Below are 22,712 nucleotides of genomic sequence, written 5' to 3' on the forward strand. Positions count from 1 at the left end.
GGAAGGTTTTATTTACCAAGTACATACGAGTTTTGCTTTGGAGCACCCCCCTTAGATAAGTTTACTGATTTCGATGCAGATTAAAGATGGGGGTTAGAAATTACCCCTTCAATCAAAGAGATTAGGTTGTTCTGATCTCTTGTTTGACGCATTGTGAGAATAGGGATTAGAATTAGTTGATCGTGAATGTACGAGAATAGCCTTTTCTTAAAGATCATGTAAACTTTTAATGTTGTATGGTGCTTCAGGACTGTAAATGCTTCCCAAAGCTGAGTGTGTTAATGTAAATTTAAAGTCATCATGAGATGTTAGAGAGGGTGCTTCGTACTGACTTCTCATCATGCGAATGAAGTCCAAGCTATTACTCAAAATAAAAACGTTCATTTGCATGTTTACGATTCACTTTTGATACTATAAACTCTCTAATTGTCATTGCCCAGATCCTTAGGCCATATGTGCACTTGCCTATGGTGAAGACTTGGTTTTACCATTGCATCCTATTATGCAAATTTCAATTTTCCTACAAAATTCAGAAGTTATTGTAACAAATTAATATTATCCAAATGGATTGAAATCCTTCAAAATTCATGGACACAGAAGCAAAATGAGATAGATCTCTTAGTTATAATAATATAACATAGAGGATAGAGCGTAACTGCATAAATTATATACTCATCAAAGAGTACAAGTAGATAGGTCTTCAAATTAACATGGGGGCACAAATTAGATACTTCTGCTAATCGGTGACAAGGTTTCAGATATGTTGAAATAGAAAATTCACATAATCTGTACCAAAGAGGCATCTCGACTCATGGGCAATCTCCATGATGAGTCTGATTTCTTTCTCCAGTTCACTCGCTTTGGCCTCGGCAATTTTTTAAATATTTTTTTAGAAAATCGAAGCTTGGTTCCACCAGTCCCCCCTAGGACCTGTTGATCTCGTTTCATGGCACGGGTTTTTTCCTTGCGCATTATCGTGGATATATATAACTCACTCTGAGCCCATAATTGCTTTCTTTATGGCCTTATGGGGAGTACCTTCCAAATGCAACATTGCGTGATTTTTTTTCTTTAAGAATTACATTTAGATAACTTATCTTGGTGCTTATGAATATGGTTTGAGAATGAGTTGATTGGTTTTGCTTTTTGACACACTTTTACCAGGTCATGCTACACAACATGCCTCTGCCTGTTATATACACTCATGTTATCAATAAATATTTATGTGCACATGTTCTCAGAGTTGGAACATGGGGGTATTAAGGAGCTCATCGACTCTACCCACCTCTTCCACCCGTACTAACTCATGTAGCAGGGTGCATTATGTAGTTCGTAGCCTGACTTCACTGAAACTACGTCCTATCCACCGGTCAGCATTGCTAATTCTAGAGGTGCTCAAGTGCTCATTTCCAGCTGAATATGTGGGGGTTGAGTCATGGCCTGGTTTTTGTTTTACCAGCCCAAATTTCCAGTAACCTACAGGTTACCGGAGTTACCGCCAGCCACTGAAAAATGTTGCTACCATTTGGAAAATTCAAAAAGAAAGAATTCAAAATCGTAATGAGACTGGACTTTCAGCTCCCGGGTGCAGGGGCACCCTCATGAACAGTAAATTCAAAATGATATAAAAAAAGTCGAAAAAATCTGAAACTTTGAGGGATGAAGTTTGATCAAACATTTAACGTCCATGCAAAGTTTTAGCATCAAAAAACATTTGTGGAGCCCTCGCCAAAAAAAAACAAAATCAGTGTTCAAAGTTATGTGTACTTTTGAGCAGTAATTTTGTTTTTTTGTCGGTGAGGGCTCCTCGAGTGTTATTTCTGGCTGAAAATTTGCAAGAACATCAAATTTTTGATCATATTTGATCCCCCAAAATTTCAGATTTTTTTGATTTTTCTTTCGTATTGTTTTGAAGTTACTGTTCATGAGGGTGTCCCTGCACCCGGGAGCTGTCACACCTTTCCCAATCGTAATATGGTTGCACTGCATATCATTGCTGGTAGTGTGGCAGGGAGGGCTTGAATCGGAGACGACGATGGGGCGCAATGTAGAGAGCATTGTACAACAAACTACTTTGTGCAGGCATTGGGGTAGTAACATTTTTTATTGGCTAATTTTAACATGCTATGATCTGATCCTGATGGAACTTCTTGCGGTGCTTGAAGCTGTAAACCTAGCACTTGAGCGGAACCTGGCCAAGGTTGCTGGACCGGACAGTGTGGAGAACATTACAATCTGGCACCCGTTTCAATGTTGTATTTGTATTGCTGCAGGATTGTAGATGCTTTCCAAAGCTGAGTGTGTTAATGTAAATTTGAAGTCGAGGAAAGCTTCCACTCCTGAGATGTTGGAGAGGGTGCTTTGTAATGACTTCTTATCGTGTGAATGAAGTCCCAGTTATTACTCAAAAAAAAAAACTCGGCAATTTGCATGTTTATGATTCACTTCTGATACTATAATCTCTCTAATTATCGTTGCCCAGATCCTTAGGCCATATGTGTAGTTGTATATGGAGAAGAATTGGTTTTACCATTGCATCCTGCTATGAAGTAACTCAATATTTTTCTCTAAAATTCACAAGGATTGTAAAGTAGATGGTTTTGAAGTTCAGGGTTGTTTCTTGGACATCCGTGAGAATTCAGAGTTGAAATACGGACCTCTTTACCTTGGTGCTTATGGATATGGCTTGAACATGGTTTGGTTTATTTACGCGCTTTTCCTTCTTGTGCATAGGTACCAGGTCATGCTATGCAACATGCCTCTGCATGTTTGTTGCATGTGTCTACTGCTCATGTTATCAATTACAGTAGCATTTTCTTACACATGGTCTCAGTCTTGGAACATGGGGGTGTTGAGAAGCTCATCGACTCTACCCACCTCCGCAACCCATACTAACTCCATCAGCCTAGCTCATATATACATCTCTTTCGCTCCCGCCTGCCTAAGTCGCATATTCTTTTCCCTTTTCGAAAAAAAAAAGTTGCATATTCTTCTTATCCGGTCTGAAGTCCACGCTTTACACCACTATCTTAATTCAACATATAGGCATTGTCGATCGAAGAATGCTACAAAAATGAGAGATGATGAGTTAAAAAGCAGGAGTGGTTAAGTTCATGTTTGTGACGGACACTTATGGGCTTGTTGTCAAGCAAATGACAATGGGTTCTGGGCATGGAGGGCATCAGGAAAAAATATGCTAGTTCCATCAGACTCTGAGGTATCTAACAAAGGTTCAGAACCAGCTCAGGGTTGATGAGATGTGCAGAACACCTTTCAGAAGCATGTAGCAGGGTGCATTATGTAGTTCGTAGCCTGACGTCACTGCGACTCTGTCATTTCATCGCTGAGTGTTGCTACTTGTAGAGGTGCCCAAGTGCTCATTTGCAGCTGGATATGTGCGGGGCGAATCATATCCCATGGAAGCAAAATAGCACAAAGTTAGAAGGATTCATACTCATACAAAAAGTTAGAGTTAAATACGTTGGAGATGCCTCGACTTGTCTTGCACGGTCAATTTAGTGCCTAAAGTTGCAAAATACATAAAACTGGTGTTCGAACTTGTCCCACATGCAAATACGGTGCCTCCATTCGTATCCAGACGTACGTGCAGCCCGTGTGGCGTGCCAGCGTGGCAGTGGCTGAGAGTTGGAAGGCGCTGGTTGGCCCGAGCGTGAGGATTTTTTTACAAGACCCCCTCATATTTTATTTAGTCATGCAGGCAAATCTCATGAATTAGAAATTAGAAAAAGAAAAAAAATGTGATATGAGGATCGAACCCTCGTTGTCACACATTACATTGTACGCAAAGGTTGTCCACCGTGCCATACTGCCATACATAGCTTAGTAAATATCAAGGTCAAACTCTATATATTGCATCGCTATGCATAAAGTAACTTTGGAGCACGGGCTGTGTCCTGTTTTTTTTTTAAGTTCAAAGAAACGGAATTTTTACAGCTAAAAAAATTCTGAAGTTTTTGTACATGCACACATAGAAGTGTAATATATCCTTGTGAATTTTCTTTAATATATGTGCTTGTATGTGAGAGATAAAAAAGACAAATACATGCAAAAATTGGCTTGATGTTGTCTTTTTTTACAGGATATAATATAACATAATTTCAAATGAAATTTGAAAGTCACTTAGAGCACATGCATACATTTTTGTGTGAAAACAATCAACTCTTTTTGAAACTTTTAAGTGACAGATTTTAGCCTTTAAAAAATGTGCTCAGTGGCCACCATGCTCTAAAAATCCTCTTTGGTTGCTATCTACCTCTTCAAGCGATTCTTATTTATATATGGCACTTCTATGGACCCGCACAAACTTTATTTCATTTTTTCAAGTTCTTTATTTTTATTTTTCACACTATTTTTTTCCGTTCAAGAAAAAAATGTAAGAAAAAATACCACTGCCATAAACTTAAGGTGTTAGTGCATTTGAAAAATGTTTAGCATGTATTAAAAAAATTAAAATGTGTATTTAAAAAATGTTTGTCTCGCATTACAAAATTGGCAATTTGTATTTAAAAAGATTTCAACGTGTATTAAAATTATTCTATTACATTTTTGAATAATTGTATTAAAAAGCTCACCAAAATACTTTTTAATGCATGCTGAATAGTTTACAGAATACAACGTTGTCAAATTGTTAATAATTAGGTATTTTAGAAATACAATGAAGATAAACAACAATAGTGTGTGCTTGTGGTCCAGAATGAACATACATAAATTTACACAATAATTTCTAATATAGGCAGAACTATTTCAATCCCCATAAATTTTTGAAGAAGTTAATGTCTACCTTCTCAAAGTACGCAATAACAAAAAACAAAAAATATTTAAAATAAAAAAATTGCATATTGAATTTTTTATATGGGAAAGTTTACGTCTCATGAAACTAAAAAGAACTTGGATAAAAATAAAAATGAAACTGATAGATAACGCATTAGAAAAATTAAACTGCGATACGTGCATCTACATAGCTTTCTAGCCAAGAGGTGAACGCAATACATATTTTGGCCAAGTGGACAGATCAGCCGTAGTTGACCAGGAGGTTTTAAACCCCTTGGTGATGATTTTTTCCATGTTATTTCTCGCTAGCATACACCGTATTTCATGTCTTTCTTATATGATTAAATAAAATATAAGGAGATCTTTGCAAAAAGAATCGTCATGCGTGGAGTATACCCAACACTTTCCCGCTCCCAACCACTTACAGGTGGGTCACCGCTATGCTGGCACGTCACGCAGATTGGACGTACGATTGGATATGGAAAGAGGCACCGTATTTGCACCATCGAACAAGTCTAAGCACTAGTTTCATGTATTTTGCAATTTTAGTCACCAAAATGACCATGCATGACAAGTTGAGGCACTTCACATGTTTAACTCAAAAAAGTTAATTAGAAGGCTAAACATGCATGTGTCAAAAGGCAGGCGCAGCAGAAAATGCGATTAGGGCATGTACAATGGTGACATATAGATACATATGCCCCATGACAAAAAGTAATTTGAGGCATCTACATTAATTTTTTCTCTCCAATGCAAGCTATCACTAGTGGGCCTCATTAAGAAATAGAAAATAAAGACTCTAGTATACATGCATCTCTACTTTTCACTCCAACTTTTTCAGCTTTTGTCATCGGACCACACTTTTTCTCTTCAAGCACCCCTCTCCTGAAGAGGATCCCGCTTCCCTATCCGAACCTACTTTACGTCATATCCGACACTACATGGTATGCGAAGCATCACCTTAAGGCTATGCATTGTACATGCCCTTAGGAAACCCCACTTGCCGCTGGGAGTAAGGGCCATCCCCAACAGTAATAAACAAACCAAACGAGCAGCAAAGGGAGGCCGCGCCCACAGGAACCTCAAAAGTGAAAACCTCTCTCTCCCTAGGGAGACTACAAGCGAGGCGGAGTCCACCCAGCGATGGAGCCCGCGGCCACAGATCCCACCGGAGACGCCTTGGCGGCGGCATCGTCGCTCGTCTTCTTGGGCACTGGCTGCTCCGGCACGCTCCCCGACGCGCGGTGCCTCATCCAGCCGTCCGCGCCGCCGTGCACCGTCTGCTCCCAGGCCCTCTCCCTCCCGCCGGACCGGAATCCCAACTACAGGTGCGCGCGCGACACCATGCTATCAGTACACTTGCAGGCGATCCACACACCAATTAGTATTATTACAAAATTTATTTGCCCCAAAAAAAATCTTCAAACTATTATCGCACATGTCATGGTTTAAATTCATAGCGAAAATCACATGTTGTAGGCATCTCTTGGAAGATTTACATAGAGTTGAGGGGAAACACTTATTGGTTCTATTATACCTCAAAAAGTAACTTTTTCCTTTTTGTAGTACTCCATGTTAAACAAAATAAATATACGTAGTTGTTTTGAATAGCCACCACGACAGCCAAACAGAACTGTGATGATGCTGCTAATGTGACAGCATAGTTCATCTGCTCATATTTTGTATGCTTGCTTTCAGATGCAACACGTCCCTCTTGATAGACTATTGCCATGACGATGGCACGCATATGTACATTCTAATTGATGTCGGCAAGACCTTTAGAGAACAAGTTCTCCGCTGGTTTGTTCACCACAAAGTTCCTTTCATTGACTCGGTGAGATCTTCACATTTCACTTTCTGTCAAGTTTCTTACGATCACTGCATACAGATGACAAGACTGAGATGGTACTTTTGCAAGTGCAGATTATTCTGACTCATGACCATGCGGATGCTGTCTTAGGTCTTGTCGATGTTTGGGTGGTACAGTCAAGTAACCATAGAAATGATGTTGATGATCAAGTCCCGGTTTTCCTGTAATCAGTTCACGATGGACAGGTCACCCTATCTTTCCCAGTGCAATACCTGTTGGAAATATGAGCAAATTACTACGAGATTTAATCCGAATAAACAGAAGATAAATCGTGACCACAGCAGTAGAGATTAAACTAATCATGTGAACTAGCATAGAAGATGAACATATCACATCTAGGGCACATACTAGAAGCATGAATTCTACCACGATCTCGAACAGGAAGGATAGAATCACATACGGTGCAGCGGGTGCAGCACCGCCGGCGTTGACGTTGTCGCCCATGTCGTCGAGGACGAGGTTGTCGAGGTCGGGGAAAAAATAGTCGTTCGCGAAGTCGTCGCTGCCAGCAGTCGCGCGAGTGCGCTCCCCAAAAACCTGATCGCCCCTCTCCCGTACAGGATCACGAGAGGCGGGGTTCCGGAGGCCTGCTGTCCCTTCTCGCGGTGCACGCCGGAAGGAGGGATGGAGAAGACTTGCTTGGCGGCGCAATAGTCAGGTAGACGTCTGCCTGACTATATAGTGCGGGCCGGGTAGGTCGTGGGAGTAAACCCCACGTCCGAGTCGTCACGATCCAAAAGAATCGGAAACGGTTCAGTAATTAACGCGTCCGTTAATTATTAACTAATGACTCATTAATTTTCCCATGGAGCAAAAATATAGACAACGTGCATAGCTCTGTCCTCGGCTCGGCTCAATCCCGCAACCCGCGGCGCGTCATGGCGAGGCGTGGCGTGTAGGTCTCCTCTTCTCATGCTCATACAAGTGGTAGAAGAGCTCACCTTATAAAGAGGTGCAACTCTCTCTCAACTTCCGGGGTGGGACTAAACTTTAGCCTCACTCACTCCACTCACATGTGTGGATGAATGGGCCAAGAGAATTTCAGAATTTTAGTTGGGCTTTGGGCCAAAGGCCTACTAGCAAAATTCCAACAATCCCCCACAAAGTCTCATTGGCACATCTCATCATTTAGTTCCAAAACATTGTTTTATATATCGGTGCTTAGTGGAGACTGTGAAGTTGAACTTCCACTTAGAAATTTATGCTACACTAGATCACAACTTGAATAGTGGACTATGCCTTGAACTACAAGTTTTCTGTGAAACTAGTTTCACATAAATTCTTGACCGATACTGGGCTGCCGCAAGGCTTCCCCGCGGGTGGAGCGTATACGTCATACTCCAGGGCCTTTCATGAATTTATTAGAGAACACCCAATTCTCACATACTGCGACGTTAACAGTCAAATTCATATAGGTGTGTTCCTCAGAAGATGTTCTGCAAGACAACATCTCTGCTTACCCGAATAAGCCACTTGGAACACATTAAGATAAGTATTGACCTGCCATGCAGATCAGGAGACTATTGCATCTTCACGGAGTGGGATAATTAACATAGGGATACTCTCCTCCCAGCTGACCAACAGCTTGTCTCCTACTTCTACTTCACGGGATCTCCGATCACATAGAGTGGGTTACCACTATGGACAACTCATGCGGTGGGTCTCAAACCCATCTCCATCGATGCATTATCTATCACATTACGTGATAGACCCTTTGTGAAGGGATCTGCCAAGTTTTTCGACGTTTGGATATAATCCAACGTAATAACTCCGGAGTTCCTCAATTTTCTGACAGATTTTAGTCTCCTCTTCACATGCCTTGAGGACTTCATATTGTCCTTAGAACTGTTTATCTTGACGATCATGGTTTGATTATCACAGTTCATCAGGATATGGGGTATTGGTTTTTCAACTATAGGTAAGTCCATCAAGAGTTCACGAAGCCACTCTGCTTCAACAGTGGCAGTGTCTAATGTTGTGAGTTCTGCTTCCATAGTTGACCTCGTTAAGATGGTCTGCTTGCAAGACTTCCAGGAAACAGCGCCACCACCAAGTGTAAAAACATAACCACTTGTGGCCTTAATCTCATCAGCATCAGATATCCAGTTTGAGTCACTATAACCCTCCAGTACCCTTGGATACCCGGTGTAGTGAATCCCATAGCTCGCGGTGCCTTTCAAATAGCGCATAACTCTCTCAAGCGCATGCCAATGATGATCTCCCAGTTTTGACACAAACCGAATCAGCTTGCTCACAGCAAAAGAGATGTCAGGCCTCGTGGCACTCGCCAAATACATAAGCGAGCCAATAATCTGAGAATACCTCAGTTGATCTCTAGCAATCCGTTGATTCTTTCGAAGCAACACACTAGCATCATATGGAGTTGGAGAAGGCGTGCAGTCGCTATACCCAAAACGACTCAAGACCTTTTCCACATAATGAGACTGAAGCAGTGTGATCCCACCATTCTCATCTCTCAACAGCGTGATGTTTAAGATAACATCAGCTACTCCTAGATCCTTCATCTCAAAACAGCGAGATAAGAAATCCTTAACCTCCTTGATTAAATCAAGTTTGGTTCCAAAGATCAATATGTCGTCGACATACAGACAAAGAATAACTCCTTCGCCCCCACCATAGCGATAGTACACGCACTTGTCACCATCGTTTACTACAAAGCCGACAACAGTTAATGTTCTTTCGAACTTCTCATGCCACTCCTTAGGAGCTTATTTAAGGCCATATAAAGACTTTAATAACTTGCACACCTTTCCTTCCTGACCAGGTACTACAAAACCATCTGGTTGATCCATGTAAATTTCCTCCTTCAACTCTCCATTGAGGAAAGCCGTCTTAACGTCCATTTGATGAACGAGAAGACCATGTGAGGCAGCCAGTGATAGTAACACCCGAATTGTGGTCAGTCTAGCCACGGGTGAGTAAGTATCAAAGAAGTCTTCACCTTCTTTCTGGGTATAACCCTTGGCCACAAGTCGTGCCTTGTACTTTTCAATCGTACCATCGGGTCTAAGCTTCTTCTTGAACACCCACTTACATCCTACAGGTTTGCACCCATAAGGACGGTCAGTGATCTCCCAGACACCGTTAGCTAAGATGGAATCCATCTCGCTACGTACAGCTTCCTTCCAGTAGTCAGCATCAGGAGATGCATAGGCTTCTGAAATAGTCCTGGGTGTGTCATCCACGAGGTACACAATGAAATCATCACCAAAAGACTTTGCAGTCCTCTGTCTCTTACTCCTCACACGAGTTCCATTGTTACCCTCAACAGGATTCTCAACGTGTTTCATCACAATGGTGGGTTCAGGAATTACAGTGAATTCCTCACTAGATGGAGTAGGTATCTCCTGATTTGATGAACTCGACATATCCTTCATAGGAAATATATCCTCAAAGAAAGTTACATCATTTGATTCCATAATCGTACCAACATGCATGTTGGATACCTCAGATTTTATTATCAAAAATCTATAGCCGATGCTATGAAAAGCATAGCCCAGAAGAACACAATCCACGGTTTTTGGTCCAAGCTTGCGCTTCTTGGGAATTGGTATATTGACTTTCGCCAAACAACCCCAAGTACGTAGGTAAGAGAGTTTCAACCTTTTCCTTTCCCATTCCTCAAATGGAGTCATGGTCTTATGCTTTGTGGGAACTCAGTTTAGGACATGACACGCAGTCATTAGCGCCTCCCCCACCATTCCTTGGATAGACTTGAAGTGTCTAACATGGTGTTAACCATATCAGTTAGAGTTCGGTTCTTTCTTTAGGCTACCCCATTTGACTGGGGTGAGTAGGGAGGCGTCCTCTCATGGATTATACCATGTTCCACACAAAATAGATCAAATTCATTGGAAAAATACTCTCCACCACGATCGGACCTAAGCCGTTTAATTTTTTGATCAAGTTGGTTCTCTACGTCGGCTTTATAGTTTTTAAAGAAAGTCAAAGCCTCATCTTTTGATTTCAGAAGATACACATAACAATATCTAGTGGAGTCATCAATCAACGTCATGAAGTATCTCTTTCCACCTTTTGTCAACACGCCATTCATCTCACAAAGATCAGAATGTATAAGCTCTAGTGGCGCCAAGTCTCTTGCCTCTGCATTCTTATGGGACTTGCGAGGTTGCTTAGCTTGCACACATACTTGGCACTTGGAGCCTTTGACAGTAGAGATTTCCGGAATTAAATTCATATTGGCTAACCGCGTCATGCAACCAAAGTTAATATGACATAGTCGTGAATGCCAAATATCAGACTCATTATTGTGGCAAACATTATTAATAACTTTAGTGCAAAAATCTGATAAAGATAGGCAGAACAAGCCTCCGCACTCATAGCCTTTTCCAACAAATTGTCCACACTTAGAAATTACAACTTTATTGGATTCAAAAACCAACTTAAAACCATCTCGACATAAACGGGAACCGCTAACGAGATTTTTATTGATGGACGGCACATGATAAACGTTCTTCAGACGCACAGTCTTCCCCGAAGTAAACTTCAGATCGACCGTACCAACACCTCGAACGATGGCATGTGACCCGTTCCCCATCAGCACGGGTGAAGTCCCTGTTTCCTGGTAAGAAGAAAACATGGAGGCGTCAGCACAAACATGTACATTGGCACCGGTGTCAATTAACCAATCAGGGGATTGAAATACTGAAAGGATGGTAGGAAAAATACCGTACCCTGATTCCTTCATATCAGTATCACCGATGACAACATTAGCGGACTTGCCGCTCTTCTCATGTTCGCGCTCCTCAAAGCGGTTAGGACACTTCGGAGCCCAGTGATTAGGATCACCGCAGACATGGCAAAGTCCCTTCCCCTTATGAGAATTCTTCTTGAAATTGGTAGAATGTGATGGCTTGTTCTTTGTATCAAACTTGCCTTTGCCCTGAGTTTTGTTCTTATTGTCTTTGAACTTGTTGGGCTGGGAGTTCTTCTTCTGTACCATGTGGGCACTAGAACCTCCCTCAGCAACTCGAGCACGTGTGTCCTTTGCTCTCGCCTTCTCTTCAACATCAAGAGTACCAATGAGATCCGCAACGGAAAACTCCTGTCTCTTGTGTTTCAGGGAAGTAGCAAAATTGTTTCACGAAGGTGGAAGCTTGGCAATGATGCCTCCGGCAACAAATTTGTCCGGAAACACACACTTGAAGTACTCAAGTTCTTTTGCGAGCGACTGTATCTCATGAGCCTGCTATACAACAGGGCGCTCATCAGTCATCTTGTAGTCATAGAATTGCTCGATGACGTACAACTCGCTGCCGACGTCCGAGGCACCAAACTTGGCCTCGAGCGTAGCCCACATGTCCTTGCCGTTGTCAAACGACATATACGAATCCACAATGGAGTCATCAAGAACACTCAGAAGAGCGCCTTTAAAGAGGGTATCGATCTTCTCAAAAGCTTCCAGCTGTGTTGGATTAAGATCGCCCTCAGGCTTGCCCTTGGTGGCATCATAGCAGCCCATGGTCTGAAACCACTAGACTGCTCTCGTGCGCCACCTCTTATATTGCGCCCCCTTAAAGGCAGGCGGCTTCAGATGCGCAGCAAAACCACTCGGAGTAAATTGCCTATAATCAGGTTTTTGGATTGTTGGAAATATGAGCAAATTACTACGAGATTTAATCCGAATAAACAGAAGATAAATCATGACCACAGCAGCAGAGATTAAACTAATCATGCGAACTAGCATAGTAGATGAACATATCACATCTAGGGCACATACTAGAAGCATTGATTCTACCACGATCTCGAACAGGAAGGATAGAATCACATACGGTGCAGCGGGTGCAGCACCGCCGGCGTTGACGTTGTCGCCCATGTCGTCGAGGACGAGGTTGCCGAAGTCGGGGAAGAAGTCGTCGTTCGTGAAGTCGTCGCTGCCAGCAGTCGCGCGAGTGCGCTCCCCAAAAACCTGATTGCCCCTCTCCCGTACAGTATCACGAGAGGCGGGGTTCTGGAGGCCTGCTGTCCCTTCTCGCGGTGCACGACGGAAGGAGGGATGGAGAAGACTTGCTTGGCGGCGCAATGATCTGGAACGGTGGTGAGAAACCATGCGAAGCGGCGGCGGCTAGGGTAGACATCTGCCTGACTATATAGTGCGGGCCGGGTAGGTCGTGGGAGTAAACCCCACGTCCGAGTCATCACGATCCAAAAGAATCGGAAACGGTTCAGTAATTAACGTGTCCGTTAATTATTAATTAATGACTCATTAATTTTCCCATGCAGCAAAAATATAGACAACGTGCATAGCTCTGTCCTCGGCTCGGCTCAATCCCGCAACCCGCGGCACGTCGTGACGAGGCGTGGCGAGGCGAGCGAGGAGGAGGAGCGCGCGTGTAGGTCTCCTCTTCTCATGCTCATACAAGTGGTAGAAAAGCTCACCTTATAAAGAGGTGCAACTCTCTCTCAACTTCCGGGATGGGACTAAACTTTAGCCTCACTCACTCCACTCACATGTGTGCATGAATGGGCCAAGAGAATTTCAGAATTTTAGTTGGGCTTTGGGCCAAAGGCCTACTAGCAAAATTCCAACAATACCATGATGACATATTAATCATCATACAAGGCTAATATCAGCTGCTGATTTTGTAGTGTTGCAGCAAGATTCCTGTCTGATATATTACTGTAATGGCGAACGCTCAACATGTTTAACATGCAACTAATAACATACCAAATACAGACTGTCCACGTAATTAACACATAATTGATATCCTACATAATATTAATGTGGAATTAATGTTTTTCAAGTATCAACGTGCAATTAATTTCCTGTTTGATATAATGCACGTCCGCATTTACTAGTCCATTAATTAAGAAGAGAATTGTCCAGTTAATTAGCTGAAAATCGGGTAAACCAATCCGTTGAGCGGCACATACAAGATACCCCACACACAACACTATGAAGAATGCCTCGTCGAGGTAGCACATTGGCGTCATCATCATCACCTCTCCCCAAGTAAGCGTCATTGCCATCCTTTCCCCATGAGCAAGCGACTCAGACTTTGCCACAGACGACTGCCGACCCACCCACGACATAGAGAGGCATGCAAAGTCACCTGAAGATTCATGTCAAGCACTCAGCCACCTGCGATGAGGACATCGCAACTCCAATTCTGATGGAGAGCTAAGAACGGGAACTATGGAAGGTTGGTGCGACCAAAGATTATCGAATAGATAATCTGTTGTCTATCATCGTCGCCACCAGGACCTCGCCGCCACAGCTCGGACTTCGCGGAAACGAACAATCTAAGGAAATCTCATGGACACGCCGAATAAGACCCTACTACTGTAACCATTGTCGCGACCCCGACATCGCTCACCCTTGTCGTCGTTGCCACATAAGCCCCGACGCCAACACCACCATCTTTCGCCGGTCCCGCTTGCGAATGCCCAACTCCAAAGACGATGCCCAAAGGGGGAAACAATGCCATTAGCGCCGCCATCGCCCAATCACATGGATCTAGGGTTTTGAGTGCCACTGAGGGAGTCCTGGATTGGGGGTGTTCGGGTAGCCGGACTATACCTTCAGCCGAACTCCAGGACTATGAAGATACAAGATTGAAGACTCCGTCCCGTGTCCGGATGGGACTTTTCTTGGCGTGGAAGGCAAGCTTGGCGATGCGTATATTCAAGATCTCATACCATTGTAACCGACTTTGTGTAACCCTAACTCTCTTCGGTGTCTATATAAACCGGAGGATTTTAGTCCGTAGGACAACTTCATCATACAACAATCATATCGTAGGCTAGCTTTTAGGGTTTAGCCTCCTTGATCTCGTGGTAGATCTACTCTTGTACTACCCATATCATCAATATTAATCAAGCAGGACGTAGGGTTTTACCTCCATCAAGAGGGTCTGAACCTGGGTAAAACATTGTGTCCCTTGTCTCCTGTTACCATCCGGCCTAGACGCACAGTTCGGGACCCCCTACCCGAGATCCGCCGGTTTTGACACCGACATTGGTGCTTTCATTGAGAGTTCCTCTGTGTCGTCGCTTTCAGGCCCGATGGCTTTTTTGATCATCAACCACGATGCAGTCCAGGGTGAGACTTTTCTCCCCGGACAGATCTTCGTCTTCGGCGGCTTCGCACTGCGGGCCAACTCGCTTGGTCACCTTGAGCAGATCGAAAGTTACGCCCCTGGCCATCAGGTCAGGTTTGGAAGCCTAAACTACACGGCTGACATCCGCGGGGACTTGATCTTTGACGGATTCGAGCCACAGCCAAGCGTGCCGCATTGTCTCGATGGGCATGATATAGCTCTGCCGCCGAACAGCGCCTTGGAGGCCGCACACACATCGGTTCCGACCATTGATTCGGAGCCCACTACGACAATCGAGGATCAGCGGTTGGACGCGGCCTCAGGGGCTGCGATCTCAGAGGCGATCGAGCCGAACTCCAGCCCGCACTCCGCATGGCCCATGACTCCGAGGAGCCGGATTCCTCTCCGAACTCCGAGCCCCCCACGCCCCCGCCGATCGAATCCGATTGGGCGTCGATAATGGAGTTCACCGCCGCGGCCATCTTTCAGCACTCGCCCTTCGGTGACATCCTGAATTCTCTAAAGTCTCTCTCTTTATCAGGAGAGCCCTGGCCGGACTATGGTCAGCAAGGTTGGGATACGGATGATGAAGAAATTCAAAACCCACCCACCACCCACTTCGTAGCCACTGTCGACGACTTAACCGACATGCTTGACTTCGACTCCAAAGACATCGACGGCATGGACGACGATGCAGGAGACGAACAAGAACCAGCACCTGTAGGGCGTTGGAAGGCCACCTCGTCATATGGCATATATATGATGGACACTCCAAAGGATGGAGATGGCGATGGAACAGCGGGGGACGATACCTCTAAGAAACAGCCCAAGCGCCGGCGTTAGCGGCGCCGCTCTAAATCCCGCCAAAGCAAAAACGGTGATTCCGGCACGGGAGATAATACTACTCCGGATAGCACCGAAGAACACCCCCTCCAGCAAAATTCAGCACAGGAGGACAGAGAAGCCAGCCTCACGAGAGGGCGGCGGACCAAGAGGTTGACGACGATAATTATACGCCTCCCTCTGAAGACGAGGCAAGCCTCGACGACGACGAGTTCGTCGTGCCAGAGGATCTTGCCGAACAAGAGCGTTTTAAACGCAGGCTCATGGCCACGGCAAGCAGCCTCAAGAAAAAGCGGCAACAACTTAGAGCTGATCAGGATTTGCTAGCTGACAGATGGACTGAAGTCCTTGCGGCCGAAGAGTATGAACTCGAACACCCCTCCAAGAGTTACCCAAAGCGCAGGCTGCTACCCCGACTAGAGGAGGAAGCACCTACATCACCAGCGCATGACATGGCCGACCGGCCACCTTATGGCCGCGACAGAGAGGCCTCTTGGCCCTCCACTCAAGCCATGCCCCGGCACCGCGTCAAGCATACTAAGGCACGGGAAAATGCGCCCGACCTGCGCGACATCCTGGAGGACAAGGCAAGGAAAACAAGATCGATCTACGGATCGCGCAGGCGCCCCACGACACGTGACGGTGATCGTCACTCCGGACACAATGAATCCGTCCGGGCTGAACTCAACAGACAAAGCTCCTTCGAGATGCGTCGTGATATAGCCCAATACAGAGGCGCCGCACACCCACTATGCTTCACAGATGAAGTAATGGATCATAAAATCCCTGAGGGCTTCAAACCCGTAAACATCAAATCGTACGATGGCACAACAGATCCTGCGATATGGATCGAGGATTATCTCCTTCATATCCACATGGCCTGCGGCGATGATCTACACGCCATCAAATACCTCCCACTCAAACTTAAGGGACCGGCCCGGCATTGGCTTAACAGCTTGCCAGCAAACTCAATCGGTTCTTGGGAGGACCTGGAAGCCGCATTCCTTGACAACTTCCAGGGCACTTATGTGCGACCACCGGACGCCGATGACCTAAGCCACATAATTCAGCAGCCAGAAGAATCGGCCAGGCAATTCTGGACATGGTTCCTAACAAAGAAAAACCAGATAGTCGACTGTCCGGACGCAGAGGCCTTAGCGGCCTTCAAGCATAATATCCGTGACGAGTGGCTGGCCCGGCACCTGGGACAGGAAAAGCCGAAATCTATGGCAGCCCTCACGACACTCATGACCCGCTTTTGCGCGGGAGAAGACAGCTGGCTAGCTCGCAGTAACAACTTAACCAAGAACACTGGCAATTCGAATACCAAGGACAAAAGTGACAGGTCGCGTCGGAACAAACAAAAGCACCGTGTTAACAGCGATAGCAACGAGGATACGGCAGTTAATGCCGGATTCCGAGGCTACAAATCCGGTCAACGGAAACAACCATTCAAAAGAAAAACTCAGGGCCCGTCCAGTTTGGATCGAATACTCGACCGCTTGTGCCAGATACATGGCACCCCCGAAAAGCCAGCCAATCACACCAACAGGGATTGTTGGGTGTTCAAGCAGGCAGGCAAGTTAAGAGCCGAAAACAAAGACAAGGGGTTGCATAGCGATGACGAGGAGGAGCCTAGGCCACCGAACAACAGTGGACAGAAGGGATTTCCCCTGCAAGTGCGGATGGTGAACATGATATACGCAACCCACATCCCCAAGAGGGAGCGGAAGCGTGCGTTACGGGACGTATATGCGATGGAGCCGGTCGCCCCAAAGTTCAACCCATGGTCCTCCTGCCCGATCACCTTTGATCGAAGGGACCACCCCACTAGCATCCGTCACGGTGGCTTCGCTGCATTGGTTCTAGACCCAATCATTGACGGATTTCATCTCACAAGAGTCCTCATGGACGGCGGCAGCAGCCTGAACCTGCTTTACCAGGATACAGTGCGAAAGATGGGCATAGATCCCTCGAGGATCAAGCCCACCAAAATGATCTTTAAAGGCGCCATACCAGGTGTAGAAGCCAACTGTACAGGCTCAGTTACACTGGAAGTGGTCTTCGGATCTCCGGATAACTTCCGAAGCGAGGAGTTAATCTTCGACATAGTCCCGTTCCGTAGTGGCTATCATGCACTGCTCGGGCGAGCCGCATTCGCAAAATTCAACGCGGTACCGCACTATGCATACCTCAAGCTCAAGATGCCAGGCCCTAGAGGAGTAATCACGGTCAATGGAAACACTGAACGCTCCCTCCGAACGGAGGAGCACATGGCAACGCTCGCAGCAGAAGTACAAAGCAGCCTCTCTAGGCAGTTCTCCAGTTCGGCCTTCAAAAAGCAGGACACTGTCAAGCGCGCCCGGAGTACCCTACAACAAGACCGCCTGGCACGTTCCGAGCTAGCGTAGCAATGCGGCCCCAACCCTAGCCCTCGCGATATAGCGAAACCAGCACTTCGCGTACATAACTACGCTCTTGAAATACCATGGGCACAGGGGAAGGGGCACTATCACGGCACACCCAAAATACGGCTTAAACCGCACCAGGGGCTGCCGGATTCCTTCTTTTTTTCTCTTACTCTCAGGACTCCATACTTCGGACGACCCGTCCGGCAATTCAACTGCCGCACAAACGATGCAAGATCCAGGGAAGCAGACAAGCCACGCCGCATTATGGAACTCCCAGGTGGTCTCTATTGCGAGCAGTATACCTGTTTTTTAATACAATTCCGTGGCCTGCCCCTGGCCAGGACATGTTAAATAGTCCAATTTATTTTGCCTATCGCACTATTTGTATTGTTCCGCTTTCATAGCAGCCTTTCTATAAACAATGCATAGCTTTTTGTCTATTTTTTGCATTACCCTCTTTTTATATATATGTTTATTAATAACATGATGCATCCGTACACTGTGGTACGGCAAAATACGCCAGGGGCTTCAGTACCCATCAATATGGCGTGAGAAGTCCGTCCACTTTCACAAGTGCGGCACCCCGAACTTATAGCACTATATGCATCGGCTCCGAATCATGATTTGGGTCAATAGTTGGGTTTGCCCGGCTCCTATGTTTTGGTGCCTTACGTTCCGCTATATCGGCTAAGGTAGCACTAGGAGAACCACTGCGATTGTGCCCCAGTTGAGCTGGGCCGAGCACCTCAGTGGAGAAAGCTAAAACTGACTGTCATGATGAGGCGAGAGACCGGTCGCTGTTCGAGAGGTTTTTCGAGTCCTTAAAGGCTTATGCCGCTTCGAGCGAGGAACCGGCTTTGTCCGGCCAAGGCGTGGATAGCGCCCCGAACTCGGTCTTCCGAATACTAGGGGCTTCGCCGAAATTTAAAATTATAGAGTTCTATGGCTAAGTGAGAGTGTTCAAGCATTATAGTCCGATTGCCTTGTTCGTTGTGCTGACCGCCTCCCTCGACGGACCCAATCATGGGAAAAAGAGCGCTCAGGTTTATCCCGAACACCCCAACACTAGTGGCATGGGGGCAGAAGCCGACGACTGGCCATCTCTCAATTTTTGATAAACGGCCGCACAGAAAGTAATATTTTAAATTCAAGCATTGCTTAGCGCATATGAACAAGTTTTCAGCGCATAGGATAACACGAGCGAGTTCATTCAAAAATTACATCCTTGGTACATTCATCCGCCACAAGGCGGGCACCAGGAAGAACATCCTTGTAATAGTTCTCGGGCTTGCGATGCTCCTTCCCCGGCGGCGGCCCGTCCTTCACAAGCTTCGCACCGTCCAGCTTACCCCAATGCACCTTTGCACGGGCAAGGGCCCTACGGGCACCTTCGATGCAGACGGAGCGCTTGATGACCTCGAGCCTTGGACAAGCCTCTACCAGCCGCTGCACCAGTCCGAAGTAGCTCCCAGGCAGGGCCTCTCTAGGCCACAGCCGAACTATGAAGCCCTTCAGGGCCTGTTCGGCCGCCTTATGGAGCTCGACCAGCTGCTTCAGCTGGTCGCTCAAGGGCACAGGGTGTCCGGCCTCAGCATACTGAGACCAGAATACCTTCTCCGTCGAGCTGCCTTCCTCGGCTCGGTAGAATGCGGCGACATCGGATACGCTGCGGGGAAGATCTGTGAATGCCCCTGGAGAGCTCCGGATTCTGGTAAGTAACAAGTAGTTTACTTTTATATGTCTGCTTTGCATATAGAATGCCTTACCCGCCGCTATCTTTTTCACCGCATCCAATTCCTGGAGGGCCTTCTGGGCTTCGGCCTTGGCAGATTTGGCAGTTTTAAGGGCCGCAGCAAGCTCGGACGCTCGCGTCTTCGAGTCGAGCTCCAAACTCTCATGTTTTTGCATGAGAACCTGAAGCTCCTGCCGCACCTCGCCGACCTGCGCCTCAAATTTCTCCCACTCGGTGCGCTCCGTGGCCGCTTTCTTCTCGGCCCCGGACAGCGCCTGCTTGAGGGTCGCCACCTCAGTTGTGGCCCCTACAATAAGCAGTATACTCCTGTCATTTTTTGCAATTGCGCCTTCCTATAGGCATTTTTTCTATAAGGTATCTCTTACCTTCTTTCTCCTCGAGCTGCCGTTTGGCAAGGCCGAGCTCTTGCTCGGTCTGCTCGAGGCCCTGCTTCAGGGCACCCACCTCCGCAGTCAGTGCGGCGGTGGCCAGCAACGAAGCTTACATACGTATATTGACTCCTTTTTAATTAGACTCCTACGATATTTAATAGATCCTCTATTCGGCTTTTCTTTCCGAACGCCAAACAGAGCATCAGGGACTACTGTCTATAAGGTAATATTTTTACATATTTTGACTTACCTCGAAGCCTGTTAGAAGGCTAGCACAAGCTTCAGTCAGTCCGCTTTTGGCGGACCGAACCTTCTGGATCACCGTACTCATGATGGCACGGTGCTCCTCGTCGATGGATGCACCCTTAAGCTCCTCCAGCAGATTGTCCGGCGCCTCCGGCTGGACGGAGGACGCCGGCTCAGTAGGCTTGCTCCTCTTGGCAGGAGTTCGCCTACCGCGGTCCGGAACCGTTGATGATTCCGGCGCAGTGTCCGGCTTAAAGCCGGACTTGGAGCCCAGGGGGGTCTTGTCCCCTTCACTCCTGGAGTCCGGGAGGTCGCCTCGCGGCTCCTCCTGGACCACCTCCTCTCGCCCCGGAGCTTGTCACGACGCCACTTCGGCATCATCCGCAGCACAAGGGGAAGCAGTAGGCGGAACTGAATTCACGTCCGATGAATCCAGGGAGCCACTCGACGACTCGTCGAGCCCGTCCTTGGGCGAACTGCATGATTATATCCGACATTAGGGAAAGCTGTGCAACAAAAGGAATATCACGAGTTACTCTGGTATCCGAACACTTACGATCTCGCCGGATGCTTGGCCCTGTCCGACCACTCCTCTTCGTCCTCGTCGGCGTCGGGGACGTAGTCCGACGGAGGGGTTTTCCTCTCCTTGGACCCCTCGGCCTCCCCTACTGGGGCGGCCTTCCTCTTCTTTCCTCCCCCCGCTGGAGGGGGAGAGGTTTCTTCTTCCTCCTCCTCATCTTCACGGGAGGAGTGCGTCTCGGACTCGTCGGACGACGAGTCCGACACCACCATATGCCGGGAACTCTTTCGAGTCCCTGTGGCCTTCTTCTTCTTGGCCTTCTTCTCTGGCACCACATAAGGTGCCGGAACTAGCAGCTTCTCTAGAAGAGTAGGGGCTGGGTCTTCGGGCAAGGGAGCCGGACAGTTAATCTGTCTGGACTTCTCCCGCCAATCCTGTCAAAGGTGAGGGAGTTTAGATCCCGCATAGAGTCAAACTATGAAAAAAACTTAACATCCTGTAAAAGATGGAAATATCTTACCTCGCCAGCAGGACGCTGCGAGCTGAATCCGCGGTCTTCGGAGGCGGATGTGGGAGCCTCGGCGCCTTTGGTTAGCCCCCTCCAGACATCTTCGTACGTCATGTCGAAGAGCCTGCTCAGAGTTCGGTGTTGCGCCGGGTTGAACTCCCACAAATTGAAGTCCCGTTCTTGACATGGAAGGATCCGGCGGACGAGCATGACCTGGATTACGTTGACAAGCTTGAGCTGCTTGTTCACCAGGGACTGGATGCATTTTTGCAGTCCAGTCAACTCTTCTTCGTTGCCCCACGACAAGCTCGTCTCCTTCCAGGACGTGAGCCACGTAGGGGGTCCGGATCGGAATTCAGGGGCTGCGATCCACTTCGGATCGCGTGGCTCGGTGATGTAAAACCACCCTGACTGCCACCCCTTCAAGGTCTCCACAAAGGAGCCCTCGAGCCATAGGACGTTGGCAATTTTGCCCGCCATGGCACCTTCGCACTCCGCCTGGTTGCCGCGCACCACCTTTGGCTTGACGTTGAAGGTCTTGAGCCAGACGCCGAAATGGGGGCGAATGCAGAGGAAAGCCTCGCACACAACGATAAACGCCGAGATATTGAGGATGAAGTTCGGGGCCAGATCGTGGAAATCTAGGCCATAGTAGAACATGAGCCCGCGGACAAATGGGTGGAGAGGAAAACCCAGTCCGCAGAGGAAGTGGGGAAGAAATACTATCCTCTCATGGGGCCTTGGGGTGGGGAGAAGCTGCCCCTCCTTAGGAAGCCAGTGCGCGATGTCTTTGGACAAGTATCCGGCCTTCCTTAACCTTTTGACATGGCCCTCCGTGACGGAGGAGACCATCCACTTGCCTCCCGCTCCGGACATTGTTGAAGAGGGTTGAGGTAGGAAGTGCGGGCTTGGGTGCTGGAGCTCGGGTGCGCAGAAGATGGATAGGCAAAGGAGGAAGAAGGCGTAGGTAAAAAGGTGGATCCTTATCCCCTTATATGGGCGGATGCGACTATGCATCCCCACCAGCCTAGTAAAACTCGCTTGCCTCCCAAGCGCCATGATAAGTGGCGCGGTTGGGTTACCCACGTCCGTATTAACGAGAATCCCATAAACAAAGGGGACACGATCTCTGCTTTGACAAGATGTGCCAAGGAAACCGCCTCGCAAAACACGCTGAGGTGGAGAAGTGAAAATGATTCGAATAAAGGCTTGGTCGTAGTGTGATGTCACGCTGCGGAATACGTCACCAGATTAGATTTGTGTTAATATTATTCTCTCTATGGCAATACGTGGAAGCTTATTTTGCAGAGCCGGACAC

General features: G+C 47.0%; 1 protein-coding gene across 1 annotated transcript; it reads left to right on the forward strand.

Moving 5' to 3' along the window:
• Positions 1-5,934: 5,934 nt before the first annotated feature.
• On the forward strand, positions 5,935-6,828 carry LOC119300055 (putative hydrolase C777.06c). The gene is made up of 3 exons (XM_037577138.1): positions 5,935-6,119; positions 6,490-6,625; positions 6,715-6,828. The coding sequence occupies exons 1-3, from the start codon at positions 5,935-5,937 to the stop codon at positions 6,826-6,828; spliced, it is 435 nt and encodes a 144-aa protein (XP_037433035.1).
• The last annotated feature ends 15,884 nt before the right edge of the window (positions 6,829-22,712 follow it).

This window comes from Triticum dicoccoides, chromosome 5A (genome assembly GCF_002162155.2).
Source record: "Triticum dicoccoides isolate Atlit2015 ecotype Zavitan chromosome 5A, WEW_v2.0, whole genome shotgun sequence".
NCBI lineage: Eukaryota > Viridiplantae > Streptophyta > Magnoliopsida > Poales > Poaceae > Triticum > Triticum dicoccoides.